Source organism: Phaethon lepturus, unplaced genomic scaffold, assembly GCF_000687285.1.
Source record: "Phaethon lepturus isolate BGI_N335 unplaced genomic scaffold, ASM68728v1 scaffold1496, whole genome shotgun sequence".
Taxonomy (NCBI): Eukaryota; Metazoa; Chordata; class Aves; order Phaethontiformes; family Phaethontidae; genus Phaethon; species Phaethon lepturus.
In genome coordinates, this window is record NW_010548074.1 from 23,286 (window position 1) to 50,455 (window position 27,170).

Here is a 27,170-nt window from a genome sequence, read left to right on the forward strand (position 1 = left end):
ATGGTTGAAATCTCCTCAGAATAGATGGCTACTCTGTAAACAGTGCTTAAAATTTTTTAACAGCTCCACCCAAAACATGCTTTTTTTTTCCCCCCCTGCTTTCTTCAAAAGCAGCTATAGGCTTCAACTTGCTACCTTTAAGCTTGACCCACTGGAAAACCAGTTACCGTAAAACAAGAATAATCTCTTCTGTATCAATTACTAAAAGAAAATGAAGTGTCAGGAGTCCCTTGTACTTTTCAAAGTTTCAGGCAACTTGCTCAGTAAACAAGTGGAAAACCTACAAGTAGAAATGTTTTGCCCCAGGCATTACCACAAAAGTATGAAAAGCCATCAAGCCAAACTGAAAAAGCTGCCCTCATCCAACTACTCTGCAGTGACAACACACCACAGGGTATCACTGGATTTACTCTTCCTATTGTGAGATGTACTGCTAAGGTGCCCCCATTTTCAGAAATATTCACATTTTTGATCCTTAATTTCTAAAGCAGCCATTGCAAAGTCAACGTGCCATGCGTTCAGCCCATAGAAGATCAGGATTCAAGCTGAACTTCCAAAAATCAGGTGCAACAACTACCAAGTAAGGAGGAACTTGGCTTTTCAACAGCTTAAGATCACTTGGTGTCAGACTTATTACCAGGGCAGTTCTAGGCCTGGTTCTTCCATGAACAGAGATTAGATACCAGCATGTCACTTAAGTCTGGATTCATCCTGCCCATTTTTAGGAAATAAAATTGCCCCAGTTCAGAGCCCAAGATCCCTCTATACTGATGGAGGAATACCCAGTAGAGTGGAGCATGTCTTGCCCCACTGCCTTCTAGAAGTGGAATAACCCCAGATTTCACCTCTTTACTACAGGAATTTTATCTGAATAAAGGATATAATCATGCAGAGAACTAGGGGATTCAAAGATCAAAAGAGGAAGTAGTTTTAAACGACTACATTTTCAAGCATTATGAGATTGACTCTTCTAGCACAGCATTCACTTCCTAATGGGCACATTATTGTATTGACTACCAAAGACAAAGTAGAACGTGAAAGAATTACATAGACTCTGCTACAAGCAAATGTAGTCTCGACATGTCAGTGAAGTTTCAAATTACCAAATTTCACAAATCTAACCAGCACTAGGCAAGGGGAGTCGAGGGGAGCTCGAACTATGCTATAACCAAGCATCGGTGGATACAGAAGTGCCTCTGTCAGTCACTCACCGGCTGTTCACTCAACTTTGGACACTTGTATATTTTTATGCATGTGTTTTGGGGTATCAACAATTCTTCAGATGTAACGGAAAAAACACAATTCTCCAGATTTACAAGTATAAAGGTAATGTCACTGTTGATTGGAGTTGCTTCCAATTCACACCAAGTGACGTGGAATCAGGAATGCATCTGGGATTATATCAAACAAGGAGATTATTCCCCCCTTTCCCCCATCAACTTTCGTAAATCAGCAAAAGCCTCCAGTGTCCCAGAGAGGAAAGGGGCTGGGGGCCTCTGGGAGCAGTAGAAGGGCATCCATAAGAGTGGTCGAGAGCATCTCACTAAGCCAGACATTTCATAACACTGCACAAATTGTACGTCCAGCTTAGCGTGGGGATGCTGCAATGGTCTTTCACCCTTTGAGCCAATTGTTAGCTTTTCACAGGAACCAGCAGGGAAGCACATGTGAAACCTCTGTGGGGCTGGTGAGTGTCTCCATGCCTTGTGTGACTCTGCATGTAGATGAAGCAGCTTCGGCTTTCGGAGCTGCTGCTGCTTAGTTCTCAGAGAAGTCCTTTTCTCCCGCTTGGCTCCCTGCTGCGACAGTCCTTTTCAGTCTTTCTATTCCCCCCCAGTCTCTTCTCTTGCACAACACAGGGAAACTTGATTGAAATAAAGACCCAAGAGAACATGGTTTATTTTCTTCCCTTCAATCCATTTTAGAAAAGCTTTTTAATTGGTTTAAAAAAAGATGCTAAACAAAATGTTTTCCAGTCTTCTTGAACTACTAGTAATAGATACCACTACTTAAGCATTGCTGAGTGGAACTAGCAAGCATGAGCTGTGACTGGGAATTTAAAGCAAACGTAGAGATGTTTCTAGTTTCTTTAAAGTCTAACATGTTTACCCTCAAAACTTCTGCAAAGTACAAACAAGCCAGAAAGCCCAGAAACCCAGAAGCTTCAAGTATTTGCCCTTCCCACACCACAGTAAAATATATAGCCTCAATAAGAAAAGGGGAGTCTGGGAAGCAGCTTTCATAAACCAATTCAACAGAGACATATACCTCAATGCATAATTAATAAGATTTCATCCCAGAAATGCTCCTCTTACACACGTAGCCTACAGTAATTGTAGGAAGCTGCTTGCACATTAAGCATACTCTCTGCAAGTGATGTGGCAACACTGTGTGAATACATAATCTGGGCCACAAAGATGGGAGCAGCAGAGTGGCACTGCTGGAACGCACCCTCCGCTTCCCTCTCACTCCTTGCTTGCGGTTTGAACTGCTTCGTCGTTCCTGCTTCTAAGCTTTTCAAATCAACTCTGTATGTCAGGCCCCTCTGACTAGTGAAAAGGTAAAAAGCCTATCTGATAGCAATGGAGAACAGGTATTGTCTCACCAGCATCTTGCCAATGATTTCTCTCAGCACAGGGACATGTCTGGTGTGTCCCAGGACACTCCATTTTTACGAGGAATGAACCTAAACCATGATCCCCATCCCACAGAATTCGTGCTGGTTTGACCTCATGAAGTAGGTTAGTGCCACTGATGTACATTTAAAGCATGTATCTGCATCTTGAATTACAACAAAACCCCTGAAACCAGCCATTACTTCCAAATAAATTGCTCCCCAAGGGAACTAGTCATCTCAGAGGGAACTTGGAAGGGCATTGATTAACTGGCAGTATTATCTCCCTTGTGGGTTTCTCACTTGAATTTAAAAACCCCAAGAGTCTCCATGCCTAAATTCAATCTTTTTCACAGTAAACATTTGCAGCACTAAAGGCCTTTTCCTGCATGACTCTACCTCTTATGCACAGTTTTATTTTTTTAATGAAAAAAATCCCCACATGCCACGACTATCACAGGGAACTCACAAGAAACAAACATGCTAGGAAGAACTCTATCATCAGAACTGCCAAATTAAGTCAGCCCAAAGAGTCCATATAACCCAATGTCCTAATTTCCACAGTACCCAATAGTGGACACTTCGGAAAAAAGAGAAAAAAGCCCACATCATCAATCAAACAGTGACATTTCCTCAGAAAACTCTCTCTATCCTCCCAACAATTTATGGCTTAAGTCACCATAATATTGGCTGTCAACCTAAAGTCTTCCAGCCTCAAGGGCATTTCAAACATCACAAAGTACAAATCTCTAGCAACATGCATAAACTTGGCAAATATCCGAGAGCTTCAAGCCCTGCATCCTGCTTTCAGGGAGACTCGGGTGCCAACAAAAGTGCATCTAAGCAACAATACACATTCAGAGGATGCAATGATAAAACGGGCGATTTAATATCTTGCGTTCCTTCGACAACTGAACCAAATCAAGTTCTATTCTTCCCCTATTGATTTATGAGAACAATCATTTCCTGATACTGTGGAAGTACCAGGAATAGGTCAACTATTACATGAGATTATGATGATCAAAAATGGTTGTGCTGTTGCATACAGGCAGCCTTTCTGTTCCAATGTATGTGATAACAAAATCCGAGTTTTATGTAAGAGACTTCACGTGGCATAGAAAGCTCACTGGGAAAAATCTTTGTTCTCTCAGGTTGACAGTCACAAGGGGAACTTCAGGGCCTGTGGCATTACAATTTAGTTCAAAGTTCTATATTTGAAAGGTCTTTTCACCAAACTCTGTAATGAAAACAATACTCATGCATATGTTACTGTTTACAGGATATTAAAAATGACAAAAAAATTGAGTTCATCCAGGCTGTTGTTATCTGTTTTTTCCTGACACCAACTTTCAAGGTATTTCTGCTAGTATGTTATTTATTCATGCAGATACTTTCACACACACACAGCGGAATTCCGGTGAACGACAGGAAAAATGCCAAACAAAAATGAAGGGTCCCTGCCTGTTTGTCTCATTCAATGCAAGCTTCAGAAACATTATCACTTGTGATGTACTTAAATCTCATCAAGCCAGAAAGTGCAAATAGACAGGGTCGGCAGTGTAAGATCTTAAGCTTTCCTCACTCATTGTAATTAACACTTGATAATTTCAAGTTAAGAGCAAATTAAAATCCTGACAACCACAATCATACATTACTTAGAAATTGATTTTTAAATAAGGAGGGAACATGTGGTTGAGCCAGGGATTGATTTGGACTAAAGAGTTCCTTAGGTACTCAGAAAGCAGACAGCTTGCATGTTTAAGTTTTACATGGTGAAGGTTAAACTTTTTTCCTTAGTCAGTATTTCTAGGGCTAACTGCAGAAGGTTCAGCCTTAAGTAATTAGATAATTAAAGCTGAATCCTTTGTGGTTATCCTAGAAATGTCTAACCGAATGAACAGCAGCAGGCTAGGATTAACTTGACTGAATCAGAGACAATAGCACTAATACCACTGGCAGCACAGCAGCTATCAGCAAGACACAAAGCTCTCCACTGTCAAAATTATTGCAGGAATAGAGCATCTTGTCCCTCAATTAGTTTCTTACCTGAGGAGGGGCCTTCTTTAGCAGTACAAGAAGGGCTTGCAACACCAGATTAGAGAACCGTGGTCCAATTGGGACATAATCTGAAATGAAAAAATGCATTTTAATGCCCACTAAGCAGATGCACATTTAAGCCACTTTACTGTATCAAAAATAGTTCAAGGCTCCCAAGGTAAATGGTTCCAGATTATTTCCAGCTAGCAATATTTCAGTACTGCAAATATGTCAATATTTCTGCAGACAACATATCTCTCTCTCATCATCCTAACTCACCTAGAAGTCTCTCAATGTCGTCCACCACAACACAGCTGAGTTGGGACTTGTACGCATCATCAAAGATCTAAAAAACAGCAAAATGACTCATTGTTAAATCTCAGCAGCAAAACTAAAATAGTCATGATAGGACCTGTTGACATGTTTTTAGCTAAACACAGCAGTATTTAGAGGAATAAACAGAGAATGAAAAAGATAAGTACCAAGACACTAGACTCTACCTGCACTTAATAAAACACTGCCATCTCAACAAATTCAGAGCTCAGTTTTGTTCATTTACCCCATACACTTTGAAAAAAAGCCAACTGTCCTGTTTAACTATAAGCAATGGACAAAATAGAGCACCATTCCTCTCTTTTTTGGAGCTGGGGTAATACTGATAATGTAACAATACACACACTAATCTCCCACAGTTGTAATGCAAGTGTGAAGCTTTTCTACCCAGGCTGGATATTGGTTACTTTTCATAACAGCACACTGCAGGGAGAACAGAGCTGCTCAGGTACGGATCGAGCCTCTACACCACCCTTTATAGAGCAGCAAACCAGTGTCCTGTAAAGCTTTCGATCTGTAGCACTACGGACATCAGCGGTACTGCAGGCCTATCTCCAGCATACGCCAATTCAAGTGACATCCAAAAGGCTCCTGTTTGAATCTAAATTACAAGCTGGGCTTCCAGCTATGCGCACATTGGTTCTCTTGGAAGTTATGCAATCCTGCAACAAACTGATCTTAGAGTAACATTTCACTTACATTCAGGTAGAATAGTAAGTGCTGGCTTGCTTCAGTAAATGAAACCTCCTTCCTTCCACCCGGCTACTTGAAATGATTTAAGATGTTCAACTTGTTTGCATTCCTCCTGCTCCCCGAGTTGTTAAAACCCTTTTTTAACTAAACGTTGCCACCTCAAAACTGTTCCTAGTTTTGTTCAGGCAGGTTCTATTCTTTCTGAGTACAACTCTAAGTCCTTCCTGTCTTCATCTTTGCAGAGAGCGCTCCAGACTTGCTCATCGCAGATCGGGTATTTTGTTTCACTGTTAGTCATGATTACACATCAGAACCGACTGGGCCAGAGTCTTGAAATCTTCCCTGAGTCACTTAGTGTCAGTGCCACAGAAATACTCATTCAACTTTAAAAATAAATACATGTACAGGAATTTAGGATCTACAGAAAGCAGAAAACAATCACAAGGGTAATTCACTTTTCCATCCACTAGAGAACACAGAATTGGATTGTAATCAGGCAAAAGAGTAGGATGCATAAGTACCTTCTTCATAGCTTGACACTTGGCAGTTTCAGAAAATCCAATCATCTTATCGGGAGAACAGATCTTGATAAAGGGAAAGTTGGACTCTTCTGCTATTTTTGCTGCTAACGCAGTCTTCCCACTGTGGGGGGGACCTGGAACAAAGGACAAACATAATGGGAAAAAAAGGAAGAAAACAGGTCTGGTAAGGCTCAGCATGGATGATATTTTAAGCACACTTATAATCTCATCCACAGGTCTCTGCATTTTGAAGTGACCTTTTCTTCTTCTTGCAGAAGGAAGACACTAACTCCTAGTGCAATCCAATCCTCCAGAGGAAGGAAATTAACGCAACTATTTGAGTGTGTGCAGACTGATTTGCTGTGAAACGAAGAGGATGTTACATCTTTTGTAGGACTGGCCACTGCACCAAAATGAACACGAGTTTGTATTTTGGAGAACCTTCTTGAACTATGTTTATATCCCTTCTAAATAAGACTTCTGCAGGTACTGCAGCAAAAAAATCAACAGCATGAATGCCAGGTAAATATCGACAAAGACAATTTGTTTTGCCTGAATCACACCAGAACAATTCAAACAGAGATCAAAGACACCTCTTAATCTATATACCCAATAAAAATCAATTTGGAGCACAAGAAGATACTGAATACAAGCGATATGTTGGTCACAAGCACACAGAATTATTCAGGGGATCTATTCAAGGTTAATTTCAAAGCAAGAGATTGCTAAGCAATAGTGGTAATCCACATTTTTTTGACTTCAGGAAAAGAAAGAGGGAAGCACTAAATAACAAATTCTCCTCTAATATCTGTAATGTAGATAGTGGAACTAGTTTCCTAGACTCTTCATAGTCAGTAACCGTCTACAGAGAGGCAAATCCACCCCTGTCCAACAGCAGACACCTAAATGTGGCCAGATGAACTGTCATTTGAACTCAGTTAATTACAATGATGAGCTCTCCAGTGACTTTAAAGAGTAATTTATACAACTAACTCAGCTAGAGACGTTTGCACTGTAAAACATCCACCTTTAGGTTATTAACTGGGTACATTCACTTCTCCGTTGTTTCAAGAACAATAGTTCTCTCAGGCTGAGAAGCCAGTTTTACTATCTAAAGAAATCTCACCCAAGATAACTGAAAGGGACCAATTCTCTTTTTCCTCCCATGCATTTCTTTTACATTGCAGTTGCAGGATATAACAGATCACCACCTGGGCAATGGTAAGAAGAGTCTGCAGCAGCTGCTTGGTTTTTAAAAATGCATTTTTTTTCTTAAATTTACCTTCTAGAAGAACGCTAACCAGAGGAGTACGGTCACTGTTCTTAGTTTGTTGAACAAGCAGCTCCCCATCATCCAATACCCTTGTTACTGGATCACCCCACTTAATAATACCATTCATGATGTAGCTTGCATAGTCCTCCTGGTTGGTTCCAAATGCCTGTATTATGAGATGAAACATTTATTTTACCAATAAATTTTGCATCAGAAAAACATGAAACAATTAAACATCACCAAAGTGATCAGGACCAAGACTCTGGAAGATGCTTAAGTGAGACAGTCAGTACTGGAAGACCCACTGGTGACACATTTCAGCCCAAAGGGCTGAACATTATTGGGGACCATGCACATTTAGAAACACCTTTTCATATATCCTCAGAACAAATTCTAATCAGTGCAAGTTGCCAATGGGTTTTGAATCCACACCATTTAAAGACAATTCTTAAAAATTAGTATTAAGCTTTCTATTACAGTCTATATTAAAGCTGTCATCCACTAACTAAAGTAGCCTAGAAGGGACAGTGCACATAAAACAAGGAGAAGAAATTCCAGGTTACTCTTTTTATTTGTTCTATCCATTTTTATGATTCTTGCATGCAACAAAAGCTACAAAACAGACCCTTGGCACCGCAGGCAGAATGAGGCTCCCTACTTTCATTCCTACAACACAGGACACAATACCTCAGCCCATGGTGCACCACTGCATGCCTGATCCCAGAAGGAAGTTGCTAATTCACGTCATTAATTGCATTGGGTGACTATTACAGAAGCCATATAGTGCCTACTTACCGGTTTGATATCATTCTCCAAAGATGCAAAGAAGTCTCCTCTTGTCACACGCAGGCTCTCTGCCTTCTCCATATCCACTTCCACTTTGTTGCTGGCCTAATAAAGGCAATAGAAGACACTGCAATACAGCAGTACCTCATACCTTATCAACTTCCATCCATGCATCCAACCCTATAGTTGGTCTGCATCAGTAAGAAAAATGCTTCTTAACAAGACATTTGTCAGACATATGCTGGATACCACTGGAGCAATCATCATCTTCACAGAGCCACATCCATACACCAGCCCCACAAAGTCATTAACACTTGTTCCACTCCACTGGGTGGAAAGCTGAAGTGAAGAGTATGGCCATGACCCCATGTTTCAGAGAAGCCACCCCAGCTAAGAGCAGGATGGAAGCTCTACACCATCCTTGATGCTGCTGTGCCAGCTTGACTACGTAAACCAAGTGTCAGTGAGGCTCAGACTGGTGCCCAGTGTGTGATTCATCTCACCTACGTTTAAATTATTGGAGTTATGTAGGTTCCTGTTAGAGTAGGGAACTACTCTTCCCATTTAGAGGCTGTAGTAAAAATTCTTCATTATGCTTTCTGGGTGCTGGATGGGAAGGGATGAAGCCTCCTTCATTGTGTGACTTTTTTAATAAATACAAATTAAAGTTTGGTTTAACTCAACTCTGAATTTCCCCACTCCCATTTTTGGCAACTGAGTCAAAAATAAGAACATTCACACAGCTCTATTTCAGGACGTTTTAGTTTTCTATTCAAACCATGCACTTTCCTCACAAGAAAGTCTTTAAGGGGACTGGTAAATACTAGATTTCTTTCTGCTTTGTTTTTATTTGTTTCAGTTCAACCAAAATCAGAAATCTTCCCAAGGTAGTGTTATCGGTATTACTTGGAATATGTAAGCTGTAGTTAGCTCAGCTCATACTGGACTCCTTTCTAAATGAAAAACATCACCTTTTCCCCTTCTGCCATTCCCAAACCATCCAGAAACATTTAAAAGCTAATGATGGGAAGCAAACACACAGTAGAAACAGCGCTACTGCAATCTTCTCCTGCAAATCATTTCTCAGTCACTACTAGAGGTACCACTAAGAGGTGGCCCAAAGGTGCTCACAAGAAAGCCAGAAGAAGTTTTTAGTTCTTGAAAACAACTTGGGAGTAGCCTTTAAAGCTGGGGATTTTATTCAGATGTCTGTAGACTTTAAAGCCAGCTGTAGCTGTAGCCAGATGTATGGCTGCAGCTCCGCAATAATGTGCAGCTCCATCTACTAGGATTATTTGTAGATCTGCAAGTATATTGCTTGCCTTGGGCAATAATCAGGAATTAAATGGATTTTAAGCAACTTTTCCACTCAACGGCATACAAACACTGGCTATTACATATTAATCCTACGGGTGCAGTCTGCTGAGGAACCTGAGTGGCATTAGAGATAGCAGAAAAAGGATTAGTCACAAGAGGGAGCAGAAGTTGATCTGTGAAAAGCAATTCATCTAACTGTTCAGTGATAAGGCAGAAACCTATTTTTCAGCAGCACAGAGATGAGGCAAAAGATCTTCATTCTTTTCCACCAAAGTGCAGCCTTGAAAGGCTTTTGATAATTTCTGAATTTTCCAATTATACCATAACACATTTCTCCAGATTCCAAAACAAGTATAATTTTCATTGAAAGTTACCCAAGTCTTACAACACCACCTGCTTCTGCTTGAGAGTATAATGACCCAAAATGATCTGACAGCTCAGGAGGTAAAAATGTGGGATTTCAAGGGGTTTCTTGGAAGGCATAGCAACCTCTATCACCTTTGCCTAAGACAAAGGTGATGGACAAGTCAAGTAACTTCGACCCTCAAAGACATCCTCTTCTGACTGGGATGACCTACAAGAACAAGGAGTGCACTTGAGCAGGGGAAGGAAAAAGTAATAATCAAAATAATCACATCATGCTTGTCTTGTTGAGTAGCACGTGCAGCCTCTAAACTGCAACCTCAGGAACCCAGACTGGCCAATAACACTGTGCCAAACAAACAACTATAACCAGAAGATAGCTGAAATTATAGAGTCCCTTCTCACAAAAACGCCCACCGAGCAGAAATACAGGATGCGAAATATATCAAACTAGTGGATCTTTAGTACAGGTTGATCATTTCTGCTTTACAGAGGGACGTGAAGATACTTGAAACACTACTAATATATTCCTGAAGTTGTTTGTACACTTAAACAGGGGGGGTTCTTTCTTTCCTAGCCTTTAATGAGTTACACATTTTAATTTTTAATACACACTTTGAGAGATTATCAGAAGAGATTAAATGATTCAGAAAAAAAATGCCCCTTGATTTTCAATTTCTGCTCTTGCTTCTTGTAGGTGCTTCTGAAAACTAGGTCAGGCCTATGATGTATATTTTAAAGTTTGCAGTACTTGTACGAGAGAATAAAATACCTTAGCACATCACTTGGCTGAAGACATCTTCAGAATAAACAATAAGATTATCCAAAAATACTAGGTCAAAGTGTTTGAAAAGAAAAACAAACCCTGGCCACTTCACATCTGGAATATTCATACATATATTATTAAGATGTTAATCACATACCAACCTAAAGGATGGGACTGCTCTTTTACATTTATGCATTGCCATTTTCTCTTCTCCCACTGTGATGTTTTGGCACAACAGGGAATATATCAAATCACTAATGGTCCCCCAAACTCACCCAAAACTCAAGCATTGAAAAAACATGAACTATAAGCAAAATTAATTAAGGAAAATATTTTCCCTGAGAAGGGATGAAAATACCTCCAGCAGTGCTGATTTATTTTTGAGACAGAACACAAGAAAATTAGAAACTGTTGATGTTTGTGGCTTTTTGCTATAGGAAACAATTAAAAACTTTTCAAGTGTCATGGCTATACAAGAAAAATTAGCAGAAAGATACATTTTTCCTTTAGAAAGAGTGCTCCCAAGGGATACAAATGTCTAAAAGCAACCAAATGATTTCTCTTGCTTAAAGGAAAGCATGATTTGCTTTCCTCGTATTCGAGGATGAACAGACTTTTTACTTAAAAATATACCAGTGCTGTGGAATTAATTTAAAGGCTTCTCTCCACAGTAATTCACACCAGTTCTTGGCCACTAGATGAGAGCCACTAGAGGAAAAAGGCTGTGCCTTTCAGCCTCCTTCTTCACGAACTAATCATCTCATATTTCAACACCATCGAATACTGTGTTTTGCATCTGGATTAATATAACCTGACATTTCATGGTCCTTAATTCCTTTCTGGTTAAAGATACACTGACCTCCCATAGTCAGCAAGCATTGGGAAAGCAAGGCAGTGTTCCTTCCCCTAGATTGGAGGGAGCTGAGAACATTACAAGTCTCTATGCACACTGAGGTGACCATCAAGCAAGTTCTTATTTGAAATGGAAGACATTGTGCAAGACCCTTCTGAATTTGACCAAGATTTTAGTGACATCTTTGAGCAAAGATTCCCTCCACTGCTTAAATACTCATCAGACAATGCACATCATCTTTGCTTTGAGCATGGCCCTGCCAGTATCATTTGCTTTTCTCTGGAGTTTTGTGCTACGAAAGAGTAAACAGTCACTCACCATTCACTGATTCCAGTCAACTCATGATTTCACATACTTTTCATAACTCTCCACCACATTTTTTTCAGGCTGTAACCATTCTTTCAATGAAAACCCTCCTATATCTCTGACCTTCCCTGCTGCTTTTCCATATCCTAATTCTACCATAACCTTCTCAAGGTGGGTGTCCCAGGACTGCACAGACTCAAATATACCAGGGATTTTATCTATGACATAATCACAGCTTTACATTTGCTCCATATACCTCTCCTAGTAAATTCTAATGTTGCATTTGCTTTTTGCACTGATAAGAACTGAGCTCATATTTCAAGATCATTATAACTGCAAGAACTTGACCCCCAGTAATGATCAGGTCAGTCCCCATCACTGCCTATACCTTTTGGAATTTTCTCTCCGAAGTGTACACTTAAATTCACTGACTACATTTTTAGCACTTGCATTATTTCAAATGCCTTCTGTAGTTTTCCATAGGTGGCCTTCATCTTTATGACCACAAAACAGCTATGAGCTTGTAACCTTGCTTCCCCCCCACCCTTTACAGATCATTTGTGAATATATTGAGCAGCACAGGCTCCAGCAGAGATCTCTCCCATACGACTGGCTGCTCTTACTTCCATCTCTTGTCTCCTCGGTCCAATCCAGAAACTGAGTTCAAGACTTTCAGTTTTTATCAAAATACATTGGCAAACAATTACCTTCCATTCCCAGGGAGCTATGCAAGAACCACTTGGTGGTCAGGAGACGAAAGAGGTACTTCAGAACCATGTAAAAGCACAGTGAAAAAGTGGTGTCCATATGAATTTCATCTCCTAAGGTATGCTGAGATGCCATTACCCAGTTGGAAATAAACATTCAAAAAAAGACTCCAAACATAATTATTTTCCCTTTTTTTGCCCCCATGAGAGATGATAGGACTGACCTTTATGTGTCTGTTCATAGCAGTAGACTGAGCAGCTCGAACTAAACCTTCTAATTCAGCACCACTGAAGTTTTTAGTCTCAACTGCCAGTTCTGTAATGTCCACATCTTCAGCCAGCAGCTGGTGTTCCCGCATCCGTACTGTGTGGATATGAAGAATCTGAAATCGACCCTTCTCGTCCGGCAAGCCTGCAATTTTAAACAGAACACATGTCAATCGGTGCCTCGGCAAACTGCAGCAAAGCCTTTCCCTCTCCTCAACGGTCCTACTTCCAAAGACTCTCGCCATGAGCAATTAATTCTTACAAGTAGAATATTTGACAATGCTTTTTTGTTTGAGAACATTCAATTACACTAATTGTCCTTGGGAAATTGATTAGTATCACTGCCAGACTAGAGAGAAAAAGTGTAAGTTTTAGTTTCCTTCCTCAGAGTTCCTCCAAGTTGGTTTCTCTCAGGCTTCCATACCAGGAATTCACCTTACATAAAGGCAATCTGGTCAGTCCCTGGGCATCCCTAAACCCGGTTTCCACCTTGCAATTTATGATATCATAGAATCACAGAATAGTTTGGGTTGGAAAGGAGCTTTAAAGATCTAGTCCACACCCTGCTGCCATGGGCAGGGATATCTCTCACTAGATCAGGGTGCTCGAATTCCTGTCCAACCTGACTTTGAACACTTCCAACGCCAGGGCATCTACAATGTCTCTGGCAACCTGGTCTAGTGTCTCACAACTCTTATCATAAAACATTTCTTCCTTATATTCAATTTAAACCTGCCCTCTTTCAGTTTAAAACTGTTGCTCCTTGTCCTATCACTACAGGCCTGGTAAAGTCCCCGTCTTTCTCGTAAGCTCCCTTTAAGTACTGGAAGGCTGTAATAAGGTCTTCCCAGAGCCTTCCCTCCAGGCTGAACTGCAACTCTCTCAGCCTCTCTTCACAGGAGAGGTGTTCCATCCCCCTGACCATTTCTGTGGCCTCCTCTGGCTCCACTCTAACAGGTTCATGTCTTTCTTGTGCTAGGGACCCCCGAGCTGGACACATTGTTCCGGGGGGATCGCACAAGAGTAGAGTAGAAGCGGAGAATCATCTCCCTCAGCTGGCTGGCTACCCTTCTTTTGATGCAGTCCAGGATACATTTGGCTTCCTAGATGGTAAGCACACATTGCCAGCTCATGTCCAGCTTTTCATCCACCAATACCTCCTGTCTTACCTATTGAGAGAGAATAGGGGCATGCATTTTCCTTAATCTTCTTTTTCTGGTCAACACACCTTTAGAAGCCCTTATTATTATTCTTCGCATCCCTTGCCAAATTCAGCTCCAAATGTGCCTTAGCCTTCCTGGTCCCATCCCCACACATCCAGGCAGTGTCCCTATATTCTTTGCAGGATACGTGTCCCTGGTTCCACTGCCTGGGCATTTCCTGTTTACACTTTAGTTTGACCAGGAGGTCTTTACCAAGCCATGTTGGTCTCCTGCCTTTCTCGCCCAATATCTTACATGTGGGAATCATGACCTCTTGCATGCTAAGAAAAATGTTCTTAAAGAGCTGCCAGTTCTGTTCTGCTCCTTTATCCCTGAGGGCAGTTTCCCAGGAGTCTCATCCACCAATTACTTAATCAACTGAAAGTTCACTTTCCTAAAACTCAGGGTCTTGACTTTACTCTTCGCCTCACCCACACCATTCGCACACAATGTTCATTTTCTCCAACTGAGGTGATCATTTCCCAGCTTGCACCTTAGCTAGTCCCTTTTAAAATGCATATAATGGAAGATACAGAAAAGGCTTTTCTTAAAAGAAAACATAACAAATCAGTCTAGCACATCATCATCTTGGTAAAACCATGCTGCTCTTTAGCTCACCTTCCAACCTACCTTCACAGCCTTTATTACAAGGATAATTTGCACTGATTAATATTTGTATTGAGGGTTTGTGAAAAGACATTTCAAAATGTGCAGAGTCCCCAGCTTTGTTCAGTCTTCATCAGCTGATAATTTATTCTAGGGATGCCTCGCTCAGTCCCTCAAATTTATTTCATTTTAATTAATTTTTGTGAACTAATGATGCAAGTACTACACCTGCAAAACAATCTATCTCACCTGTGTTTACTAGTAACACTTGCTGTTAGATATTTGTTTTCAGTCAAAGACGACTGTTGCTGTGGCTACACTTCTTTAACCATAAAAACACTTTCTTTCTTGAGTCTTTACTTCAATTCCTTGTAGCTGTGTTAGTTTGTAAAGACTGTATCTGGCTACAGTTTTTGCCAATGCTAATTCTCTCTCATTACTATTCATCAGCCTGACTTCTAATAATTCTCTATGTTCTGCTACACAATTCTTCACCCAATTTTCCTTTTTTGTGTATTGTTCCAGGAACAGGCACAAGTCTCTTTCTTTTTCCTGCATTCTAACAAATGTATTAGTCTTAAGTCTCCAGCGTATTTGAAACCATCCATGCTGTCTGTGCTCCACAAGATTCTGTAATCCCAGCTAGTGCTCTGGTTGCATTTCTAGTCCTCACATCTTGCAGGAGCTACATGCGCAGTAATGCTTGATAATAAACTGTTACCTACAGCACACAAGGACAGCATTAACTCTGGAGCATCAGCTCACTGCCCGGGTTACCTCTGCCGCTGCCTCAGTAGTCATCAGCTTCACTTCCTCATTCCTTCTTTTGCCTAAAATCTTTCCTTTTCAGCTATCACAAAAACTCTTTCCTGTTTCTGGCTCTTTCAAAGAGTGATGTTACCCTTTAAGGATAAGAGAAAAAAGCCCTAGTGAGCTCTTCAGATTACATTGATAGATCAGATTTCAAGAGTTTCCCTACAGTTCAGACCAGCATAGACAATTACAATTTCGCCTGCCTCTCTAGTATGATATCATATGATTTTTAGGATTATATGGACATTTAAATCTAATTTTCTGCAACTGAAAGGAAACAGACCATATTAGCACTCATGGCCTTGCCTGTTCCTTTTTTGTGACTCACTACAGTTTGAGAACTTTTTCTTTTACAATAGTCAGTGCCTAGCTCAGAGTATAGAACATGTTTTGTGACATTTGTATGTCTGTGGAAGGTTAGGGGAAAATGTTTTATGAGCTCTTCCAAACTATACATCTGAAACTGCATTTCCAATCTTTAAATTAAACATGGATCTCAACCAATTTGAGTTTTCTACTGCAAGACAGGATCATTAAGCTTTTAATCAGGCTATTCTCTGAGGATTCAAATTTTCTTCTGTGAATTGTTAACCTCAGAACTGAGCACCACAGTCTAGTCATCCTTTAGAGTCCACCATGATCTTTACTGATCAAACTTCTGGTAGCAAATACAAAGTCAGAAACTTGTTTTCTTGACTCTAAGATGATACAGGCTTAATATCTTAATAACTCCTACATTATCAGACACTCCATTATTTAATCTGCATTGGTGTCAGGCAGATGTGTACAGTTACAAAAGTCCCTTCTAAGTTACTGACAGATAACATTCTTTCCCAGATCACTAGAATAAACGGCTAACAAAGCTCTTTGGCCCACTTTTAATTCTGTTGATGCAAGTAAGTTTGACGTGCTGATTTCAGAAGCCAATGGCCAAGAAATTGGCTAAATAGCCAATTTAACATTTGCAGTTCCTGCACTGAAAGTCACCATTCTAACTTCATGCAAATAAAGTGATCTGCACTTCCTCCAAGCCAAGAATTGCTCACACGCTGTACTTGCCTGCTCTACAAGTTCAACAATTCTGTGGTTTCCACCTAGGAATGATCTGGTGCCATTACTTGGCTCCCTTCATTCATGCAAGAGATTCAGGGTCCTGCCTGCCCGTATCTATCCATTCTGCTGGACAGAAACTAATATCAGGTCAATGGCTGTTTACGCAATTATCAGTAGATAAGCCTAAAATGGTATTTAATTAGCTGATTAAACTTACATGTAATATTATGGAGGGAGCTGCATGAAATTTAGCACCTATGCCATCCTGGTTAATTGTTCACACCGTGATACATATTTTCTTTACTATTGCAAGTACATGTGAGCTGACGTAATTTGCTAGCTTGCTTACCAATCTCCATTTTGACCTCCAGTCTCCCCGGTCTCAGCAGAGCCTCATCAATCAGGTCAGGTCTGTTGGTCATTCCTAAATTCAAAGTCAAAAACAAAATAAGCAGCAGTTGAGCTTATTAAGTGGGTCTCCAACTCCTGAATACAGTCTATAGAGCTAAGAAGATACCTCTAAGAGGCTCAAGAAACACCCATCTCCAGAAATACTGGAAAAGTCATGCCCTGAAGTAGAGTCAGGGCAATAGGGATCAAACCTGTATCTGTGACTGTATCTGCAGGGCTCCTGGCATCAGAACAACTAGACAACACAGCTAGAGAAGCTTCACTCCTTCATATGCTGATACATCCAACGCATAGAATCATAGAACCATTTAGGTTGGAAAAGACCTTTAAGATCACTGAGTCCAACCATAACAGGCATATCAATCCTTACAAGTTTTCTTAAAATATGAAACACTTGTTATCAAAAGCTAAAAGAGGAAATTGTTGAAAGCAGCAATATCAGCCAATTACAGCACCATCTCCCTTTATATCTGCTACTGACGCGTGTTCAATAGCAGTCATTCAGTTTGGATCAATCCAAACAGATTCCATACTACTAATGATATCTTAGCTGACCTAAGTGAGCAAAATATCAGCAGTTTTCAACCAGACCCCATAACAGAGAAAGTAAGCACCAACATACCAATCACTAGGATGTTATTGAGCTGCTCTACTCCATCAATTTTAGACAGCAACTGGTTTACGACAGTATCATGGACTCCAGTGCTACCCGCCATGCTTCCTCTCTGCTTGCAGATTGCATCAATCTCATCAAAAATTATGATATGCACACCGCTGTTTGCTCCAAGCTATTGGAGAGAAAAATGTGTCAGGAATATGAAAGCAATCCAAACAAAACAGTAACTTCTCAACAAGTTCAGCCATGGAGATACAGAACACTGATACCTCCAAGTGTTAGTATCACGTGTTATGTATGTATCAGACCCCTTTCCAGAATAACATCTTGCCATCCTCCAAATGGGGTGGTTGGTGGGCTTTGCCCAAACATAGGATTCCACAGCTGACATTGGTAAGAGAAGCAGTGTTTCAAGTTTTCAAGACTAGACTGAACAAGAAAAGCACAAGCCCAAAGCTGGAACAAACAGCTCACAGAAAGGGTCACAGTACTCAGTATCTGGGAAAGCCCTCCAAAACGGAGACGGAGAACAAAGCACATCTGTGGAGGGATGCACCCAGTGTGGGAAATACCCCAGGTTGTACTGAAGTTAGTAAATATACAGCTTGCCAGAGTAGCTTTGTTCTCAGTATTTTTAAGGAGTCCATTCGTTCAGTGCCAATCAGGAACAGAACTGCTTATTTCCAGGTTCACTCAAAGGTGACGCAGTTGCAGCTGGTAAGAGAACAGGATACTTTTTGTGACTGTATTATGAAGCTTTTTCCCTTCAAATTCCACCTCTAAAACATCTTTTGTGGACAGTGGAGACCATGTTAACACTGAGTAAATGTGCTGTCACTGGCAATCTGCCCCAGACACAAGTCATTACAATACCAACCTTTTCGAGACCTTTTTAATCTCGCAACTTGTCATCAGGACCATCCCCTCCAGCCAATATAAAGTCTATTTTAACAGGTGTGTTATTGCAAAGGAAAAGAAGCTCACAGCTTTCAGTCATATTGCAACAACCAGAGAGAAGGAGATAGTTTACATCTGTACGGGTTACCATGCAAAGCTGACTTATTGATTAATAAATCTTTTGCAGAAGAAAATTAAATGATTTCAAGCGATTAGCAAAATCTGCAGTCTTGTTAGGCATAAATAAAATTAAGGGATACAATGTCCTTTGCTATTGTCTTCTGAAAAGACTTCCCTATATTGAATTGTGACTTGCCCAAAATTGTAGTTTCTTTACTAGAAAAATCTTATCAAGATTAAGTGATCCACAGCAGAGAAAAATTACCGTAAATTACCATAGCACACATGAAATAAATATTCACACCTTCAAACTAAAGATTGGGCTTTTGATAGCCAGCTAAAGTAATGGATAAAAAAACAAGTTTGAAAAAACAGAATCTTTATTTCCACTTCCAGGTTCAAAGATGTATACTCTCTAGTTCTGAGATGCTATTCTCATCCTTTAGTTTTCTGCTGAGAAAAATTAATGATGTATCAATTGTAACACTTCAAGGATTATAATATACTAATAAGCCTGTAACCCAATAACCTGAAACCCTGAAAACTTATTTTAAATTCATCCTATGTTACGTGCCACCTGAATTTAGTAGAAAAATCCAAATAGATTAATTATGTCTCCCCCACAAAAAAAAAAAAAAAGAGAAAAAAAAGAAAGAGCAACATTTTTGCAATCCCATTTTTAAGCACTTTCTGAGCAAGTGACACACCACATAGACAAAGCACAGCAGGATGGGCCCTAATGTGTTACTTTAAAATAACTCTGCATGGAATTTAAACAAACTGTCCATCTTCAGCATAGCTAGCTAGAAGACCGGCTACTTTTTTAGGTTCTAAGATTTTTTTTCCAACTGACAGTGTGTGAATCTGTAGAACGCTAATATTCAGTGACTTGCTAGGAATAACTATAATCACAAGCTAAGCAGTGACTCAGTCTTTTAACGCAAGTAGCAATTTTCTGATTATAAACCTCCTTTCCAGTCATTCTTTAGGCACATTCATACTGACCAAGCTATTTATCTATGTTTGCATTACCCTTCTTTGTTCTTCTTCTGCATCAGCAAACAGCTTGCGGATGTTGGCCTCAGATTCGCCCACATATTTATTGAGGATTTCTGGACCATTGACCACCTTTGGTTCTCTGGCATTCAGCATCTTGCCAATCTGTCTCGCCATAAGTGTTTTACCACAGCCTGGAGGTCCATACAAGAGAATGCCTTTCACATGCTTGCAGCCTAGAACAAGAGAGAACAAGTTTAGAAAGCAGACTCACAATGGAAACAGCAATATAGTAAAGAGGGAATTGCTGCTTACCAGGTGCTTTTGTAGGGATGTGCATTAGCCTTAGCTCTGCTTGGTGCCTTTATCAGTGAAATTCAAGCACAGAATTGCCAGACTGGATCAGAGTCATTCCAATGAGCTGGCAACAGCCAGGAAAAATAACCCATAGAACAGCACAAATGCTCTCCCATGCATTAGGCATGCTAAGCTAATAGCTAAGGACTGAAAGCCTGAGTTGTAACTTCTGGTTAGTAGTATAAAGCAGCAGAGATCACTTGGTAAACATGAGAATAACATATTTTTCAGTTCTACAAAACCCAAGAGTGGGTCCCAAGGATGCTGACCATCCCCAGGTAGTGAGGGGATGCAGATACTTTTTTTACATCACCATACAGCTTGAACGCCAAGCAAAGATGTCCCAGCAATTCAGGATAAGCATGTACTGCATTTGGTTCATTTCTCCCTTCTCTTTTTTGTAGGCATTGTGTATCCCTACACAATGTGTATACACATTGTGTATCCCTACACAATGCCTACAAAGGTAGCCTTCCTTCACACTCAACTGAGTTTAATTTTCAGACACGTAAGGAAAATGAAGCATCAGACCCTCAAAGATACTCAATTGACAGTGACCTCAAAGCGTAGACATAGATCAAACACATTAATCTGGTTCTTGAAAGAGAAAACAAGGAATATCATGTAATAATGCCTAAATGTTTAGCCTTATATTGGGCTTTAACGAGTCCCATATAATACATCTAGTTCTGATTCCAAGTTTATAGGACAAATAACTGAGAAAACTGAAAAAGGCTTCTAAGAACCGCTAAAGCCATCAGCCCCAAAAGCTTGACTTGTAACTAGAAAGACCTGAAAAATTCTGATTTATTCAAATAACAGGACTTTGATCACTGTGCATGAGCACTGGCATTTAAATTCTCTCCTCTAGGGAAACAGAGGGTACAATGGATGCAAGTTAATGCTGGGCACGTACTAGGTAGCAACAGGCACAAGTTTCCTAAATGTGCAAGTAACTCCTGATAGAGGTTCCCCAGTGTGGACAAGTAAGGTTTCCCTGAAGAATTTTTAGATATACAGCTTGTGAGCCCCAGACATATTTTATCAACTGTCTGAATATCCTTATGCCTGAATATTTTATGCTCTGCCTTACACTATGCTAAGAGAGGTCATGGTACCAGCACCTATCTATGACAAGGTTTATTTTATTCATTTAATGGGACCACCAGCATTTAGACAAGATCTAACCAGACAGAAAAAGTAACTGCATTAAGACAAAACCTGTTTCCTGGGAGCAATCTGAAGGGGCTAGTGTTGGAAAATCCTGAAATAGGAGAGCAGGATGTATGTATCAGCATGTGTATGTAATGTATCAGCATCACATTTTAAAAACTGAGCACCAGTCTCAGGGAAAGCCTCAAAGGAGTAGAAAGCCACAGTTTCATAGCAGAAGCATCTAACTACGAAAACAGCGAAGGTAAATAGAAGTTACCTAGAGAAGAAAGGACACAGGAGCTATATACTGCCCAATTTAAAAGATATGTACAAGACAGATTCAGGAGCAGAGCAAGTTTGGATGTTGTCTGGTCACAAGTAGTGAGGAAATAGAAGAGAGAAATATATCACTTATTTTGTCTAGATCCTTGTATTTCCAGCAGATCTCCTTTCTCTATTTTCCAGTTGATATTGAAGACCAAAGAGTAAACACAAAACTACAAGTAAACAAATTTCTTTTCAACATTTAGGACACAGCAGATATTTCAGCAGTTTATTTCTTCCTACGCAATTTCAAGCCAATAAACAGTATTAGTTCCTCACTATATCTCTTCACTTTGCCCATGGAAAAGAAAGACGTGCAGATAGCAAAACACTCAGACAGACATGCAGATAGCAAAACACTCAGACTACATGGACTCAAGATGTTCTTCTTCAAGATGTCCTTTTAGACCATCTTGGACACACACAGCGCCCACAAGTTGACAGACTCCTGCATCTACTGCCCTTCCTCTAGAGTAATAACTCATGTCACTGTCATCCTCACTGACCAGACCAGAGAGGACATCCCAAGGAAAGAAGCTTTGAGGAAGCTTTAACCACTGTAGCCTATGGGAAAAGAGCACATTTGGAATCTGCCTTGACAAAAAACTCAACTTTGAACATAAGTGTTTAATTACAGAGGTAGGGAATTCAGGAGCACCTTCTCCTTTGCTCTTGCTCCATCTCACTGCTGCACAAAACCCCTACACATGTGCTCCAGGCAAGTGAGAAACACAAGACAGCACTATATTTTAAGACAAATTTTCTTGAAACAAAACATCGGGATTTTTTTATCTAATCCCTTAGAAATCTTGAAGTCTTAATTGTTTGAGGTAAAAGGCAACACATTAGTGGAAATTGTTCCATGCTGTACATGACATTCATAATGCACTCATTCTATATCACATTCTTGCAGTTTGACTTTTTTAAGGATGCAAACCATCCAACAAGAGTCCTGTAGTGCTTAAGGTTCATATTAAAAGCAAAAAAAAAAAGCAGCAAACTGATGGCACAGAGTTCAGACTTAAAGGACAGGAGTTCAGTTTCTAACATCAAAAGTTTAACCATCTTGGGCACATTGAGTTATTTGTCACCCATGTGGAATTACTTCTCTTCTGGTTTCTGGCTTGTCTCAGCTACGTGGTAAATTCACCCCATGCAACAGAGTCCTCACAGCTGCACAGTCCTCACAGCAATATTCTGCCTTTAAAGAACAAGTACTTTTCTCCTTTATTAACTTACCAATACTCAACTGTGATTTCATTTACTCCCAAATATTATAGTGACAAAGAATTGATTTCCTTCTAAATAACTGCTCAATACAAAATCATTTCTGTTATCTGCATGCACTGCTCGCCCTTTCAGGTTGTTCATACGCTGAAATGAAGTTTCAGAAGAACACTGCTATGAGAGATGTCTGATCCCTGCCAAAACTCCAGAGAGCAACAGTGCTGCATTGAATAAGCACAGTTATGAAGCTGAAAAAATTTTCTGGGTTCCTCTGCAGATAAAGAAATTTACTACAAAAATCAAGAGATCTAGCTAAGAAGAATTCGTTAGTCAACTTTCAGGCATCTAGGAGTCAAAAACATAAACAACATACATGTCAGTAAAGACAAATTCCACATAGGAACAAATGAGGCATAGATAAATTAAAAGTTAGTCCTGTCAAATCAATGTCACGAAAGGTATTGTTAACATGTTTCACGGAGGAACATGATCACCTATGTAGCCAAACAGCACAAAGCAGGATTTCGATGATGAGTGATGCTTTGAAGGGAAATCCCAAGCAAACTGATGCTCAGACAGCTCCACTCTGCTCAAGCAAGAGAGGCTATCGAAAGGCTGCCGGCAAGTCAGGGCACATATACACAAACAGGCCTGGGAGCATCCTGAAAGGGGCAGGAAAATTGTACTGTAGAGTATCATTTTCCTGTAGTACACCTTCAAAAAAGAAATACAACTACAGAGTCCTAATTTTTTTTCTAGTTTTCCTACAATTCACAATCTCCCTCCTAGAAGGAGGTACAACCTAGTTATATCCACTGGAAGTTTCTCTTCTACAGCCCAAAGAAAACTGAACTGAAAAGCCCAAATATTCCCCTCTGCATGAACATAGCCTTAGCAAAGAGCTAACACACTGCACCTAAGTCTCATCTCCCATAGCAGGAGCATATGGAAAGCAAAAGGCAAACTGGCAGTGTTACAGCTGGATGACTCTGGGGAAATAAGACTTTGGACAAAGTGGCTTAGAAAGCCTCCTCGGATTTTCCCCCTCTTCCTATTCAAACTTGCTTATCATGAGGAAGCATCATCTCTTATCTGATAAATATTTAAAAAAAAAAAAAGGAACCGCTGAAAGGACAGGAACTGTTGCAGGAAGAATAAAGGCGGCTGGTCAAAGCTAGGCCACTGCTTCAGCTGCCTGCCCAACTTCTCAGCTGTCCTATGCCACCAGCTACTCATCCCTCGAGCAAAAATACCAGCTCTGGGACACAGCAGGATCACAGAGACAACGTATCATCTACCAAACTTTACCAAGACAAGCTCAGCCAGTGTTGGGAAGTCCATGCTCAGCCTTTAGCAAGTAACAACACGCATGCGTGTTCCCCCACATCTGAACATCAAGGACATTACTGACCATCTGCTGCAAGCCGCTGTTGTCACTGAATGGGCAACATTGAGAGTTGGGTCTTAGTCAGGTGGAAGAACATTCCTGAAACCAAAGCAATTAGTTCTCTTCAAATAAAATTGCCACAAGCTACGCCAGTAGAGATTTCCCTGTATAGCTATATTCACCTGGCTAAAATTAAAGTTTTAAACACAAGCAGGACTTTATTAAAATAGACAGGTGATGACAAACTATAAATGTTATGTCTCAAATCACAGTGGGATCCTATGCACTCCACAAGAATTTTGATTAAGTTTATCTCCACTTTGCTGATTTCACCAATGCAGCCCAAATGTCAATACTATTATGAGAATCTTATAAACACAAATTATTAGCAGTGCAGACATCTCTAACTCGTTAAGTTTACCATTATGACTCCAAATCAAAGGTCAGTCCTGTAACTTGATACTTAATCATGCAATTTAATGACATACAGTTAGAGGCTGAATAGGTATGATAACAGGAACTGAAATATACCAATATGGAAAACATTCTACACAAAATACCAGGAAAAAAAATCATAAAAACTGGTAAGAATGAGAGAGTTATTAGTGTTACCAAGAGAAATCAGACACTGTTTTGAACCAGAATGTCACTTACCTAAAAACAAGATGAAATTTATTTGTTCAACTCTCACTATTCACTTTTTTTTGAAAGATCAGAAGAAATGTTTTAGTATAATAGGGATTTTCTACTTGGGAGTGTAATTCCCCTTTTAATTAAAATCAAAGCATTCTGGTGTGATGGTATCATTCAGATGCACCTACCGGGAATCTACACCGATAGTAAAGTACCGAACCTGAACACATCAGGGAGAGATGCTTATCTTTGCACATTAATCTTCAAGCAGGTTAGAGTAAGATCAGGGTTCCCAGACTTCACCTGCTACACAAAATTTCCCCAAAAATATAGCTGGGTGGAATTTCCCCCTCCTCTCATCCTGTAAGCCCAGCATTATTCCAGCCTACACGACTGCTTCCAGTTAATCTTCCTGTAGGATTTACGTGCTACCACCAACAAGTAGCATGACTGAAGTAACTTGTTTCTGCTTTTAATTCAAAGCTGAGACAGGGAACGGGCTACACCTGAAACAGAAGTTTTGATTTTAAGTGGACTCTCAACAGCCAGTTTTTTTGATCTATCAAATCACTTGCCACTGTAAAGAGAAGACAACCAAGTCAGTAAGTTCTTCCTAGATCTTTGAAAACAGCTTTCTCATCGTATCTTGTTTGGATGTAAAAAGTTTAATGCACGCATATATACAAGGAGGCAATAACTAGATTTACGACAATGGCAGGACATTTATCAATTTCTGATGGAATGTGATAAAAATGAAAATAAATCAGCTTTAGAGATGCTTCCAACGGAATGCCTTTGGCTACACAAACAAAATCATGACTCTCAAAAAAGGGATTTTGGTAAGAGTATATACAAAACAAATCAATCTTTAGAAGTCATCACTGTAGCAAAAAAAGAGTAAATGTCTCTGCTTCTTAATAGAAGCAAAAATGTAGCTAATTTAAGATGAAGATTACATAGAGCTGTTGGATGGATTGCTAAACACAGCAGCTGATGTTTACAGTCATATCCCACCTGGATGTTAATAGCCATAAATCTCATCAGCGTTTTCTACTTTTTGGAATAAAGCTGGATCATTTCTGTCTACTTAGAAAGTCAACACGATGTAATTTGTAAATGCCTTATGGAACACTTACCCACAGAACATTACAGAGTAAACAAGTATCAACATAACAGGGTCACTGGAATGTCTCAAGGCCTGGTTTTCCCGCTAGAGAAAAACTCTGGTTGCCAAGCAGTGGTGATGATGCCTGCTAACACCTCAACTGCAGCCATATGAAGTAAGAGCAAAAGTCCTCTCAGTATCTGGTGATGACTATGGCCATCAACACAGAAATTCCTTGCAGCACATTTGGTGGAAAGCCCCTTCCCTTCATTCCAAGCCTGCCATCTGCAACCTTCATGTCACATTTCCACGTTCCTGTGTTGAAAGAGAACATTTTTCTTTCCTGGCCATGCAGAATTTTGAAGCCCTCTCTCTCATACCCCTCCCACTGGTCTCTTTCCAAGGCTGAAGATCTTCACGTCAATTCACTCTGTGTACAGAAGCTTTTCTGATCCGATCATTCGGATGTCCTCCTCCAAAGTTCTCCCAGTAAACTGAATCCTTTCTGATACAAAGACCAAGAACTGTGTCCAGCAATTCAATATGTGAACAAACTATAGATTTACGTTTTGGCACAACTATGTTCTATTTTGTGGGCTTTTTATTTAATTCTTATTACTAATTATCAAATTCAAGTAGGAATTGCCTGACCCCTACTGAGCCTTCGAGCAATTGTTTTTGTAGATCTACTATAGCCCCAAAATTTTGCTCAAGTAAAAAAGCAGCAGAGTCAGGATTTTACTAGGTGTGATTTTCATGCACATCATCTTTCACTGATCAACATGTTTCATTTGCTGTTTTATTGCTGAGTCACTCAGTCTTGGAAAGTCCTTCTGCAGAACCACAGAAGCGTTGAGGTTGGAAGGGATCTCTGGAGATCATCTTGTCTAAGCTCACTGTGCAAAGCAGGTTCACCTAAAACAGGTTGCCCAGCACATCAGCCACTCCTCCCAGTTTTCTGTCTGCAGACTTGCTAAGTGTGCACTCCATCTCATCATCCAGGTCATTAATGAAGAGGTTAAACACCACTAGTGACTAGCTTCCGTATGGGCTTTGTGCTGCTGACCACAACTTCAAGCCCAACAGTTGAGCCGGTTTTCAGTTCACACTGCTGCCCGCTTACCTACTCCATCTTCCATCAGTTTTTCTATAAGGCTGTTATGGGAGACAGTGTTGAGAGCCTTATTACATTTGAGATAAACATCGACAGCCTTCCCCTCATCCCATAGGCTAGTCATCTCATTGTAGAATGCTATCAGGTTGGTTAACACAATTTCTACTTCATAAATCCATGCTGACTACTCCTGATCAAATTCTCATCCTTCATTTGTCTGGAAATGGTCTCCTTAATTAGTTGCTCCATCACCTTCCCAGAGACTGAGGGTGAGGCAGACAGGCCCTGTAGTACCTGGCTTCTCCTGCTTGCCCCTCT

At 40.2% G+C, this 27,170-nt stretch overlaps 1 protein-coding gene across 1 annotated transcript in view; it reads right to left on the minus strand.

Moving 5' to 3' along the window:
- NSF (N-ethylmaleimide-sensitive factor) overlaps positions 1–27,170 on the minus strand; it is a gene marked incomplete at its 5' end in the record, with an annotated part of 59,917 nt that overhangs the window by 12,580 nt on the left and 20,167 nt on the right. The window contains 9 exons of the mRNA XM_010289825.1: positions 4,661–4,740; positions 4,931–4,997; positions 6,199–6,332; positions 7,481–7,637; positions 8,267–8,362; positions 12,794–12,981; positions 16,860–16,934; positions 17,544–17,709; positions 19,587–19,786. Of these exons, the coding sequence (XP_010288127.1) occupies positions 4,661–4,740; positions 4,931–4,997; positions 6,199–6,332; positions 7,481–7,637; positions 8,267–8,362; positions 12,794–12,981; positions 16,860–16,934; positions 17,544–17,709; positions 19,587–19,786 (1,163 nt within the window). The remainder of the gene's footprint in view (positions 1–4,660; positions 4,741–4,930; positions 4,998–6,198; positions 6,333–7,480; positions 7,638–8,266; positions 8,363–12,793; positions 12,982–16,859; positions 16,935–17,543; positions 17,710–19,586; positions 19,787–27,170) is intronic.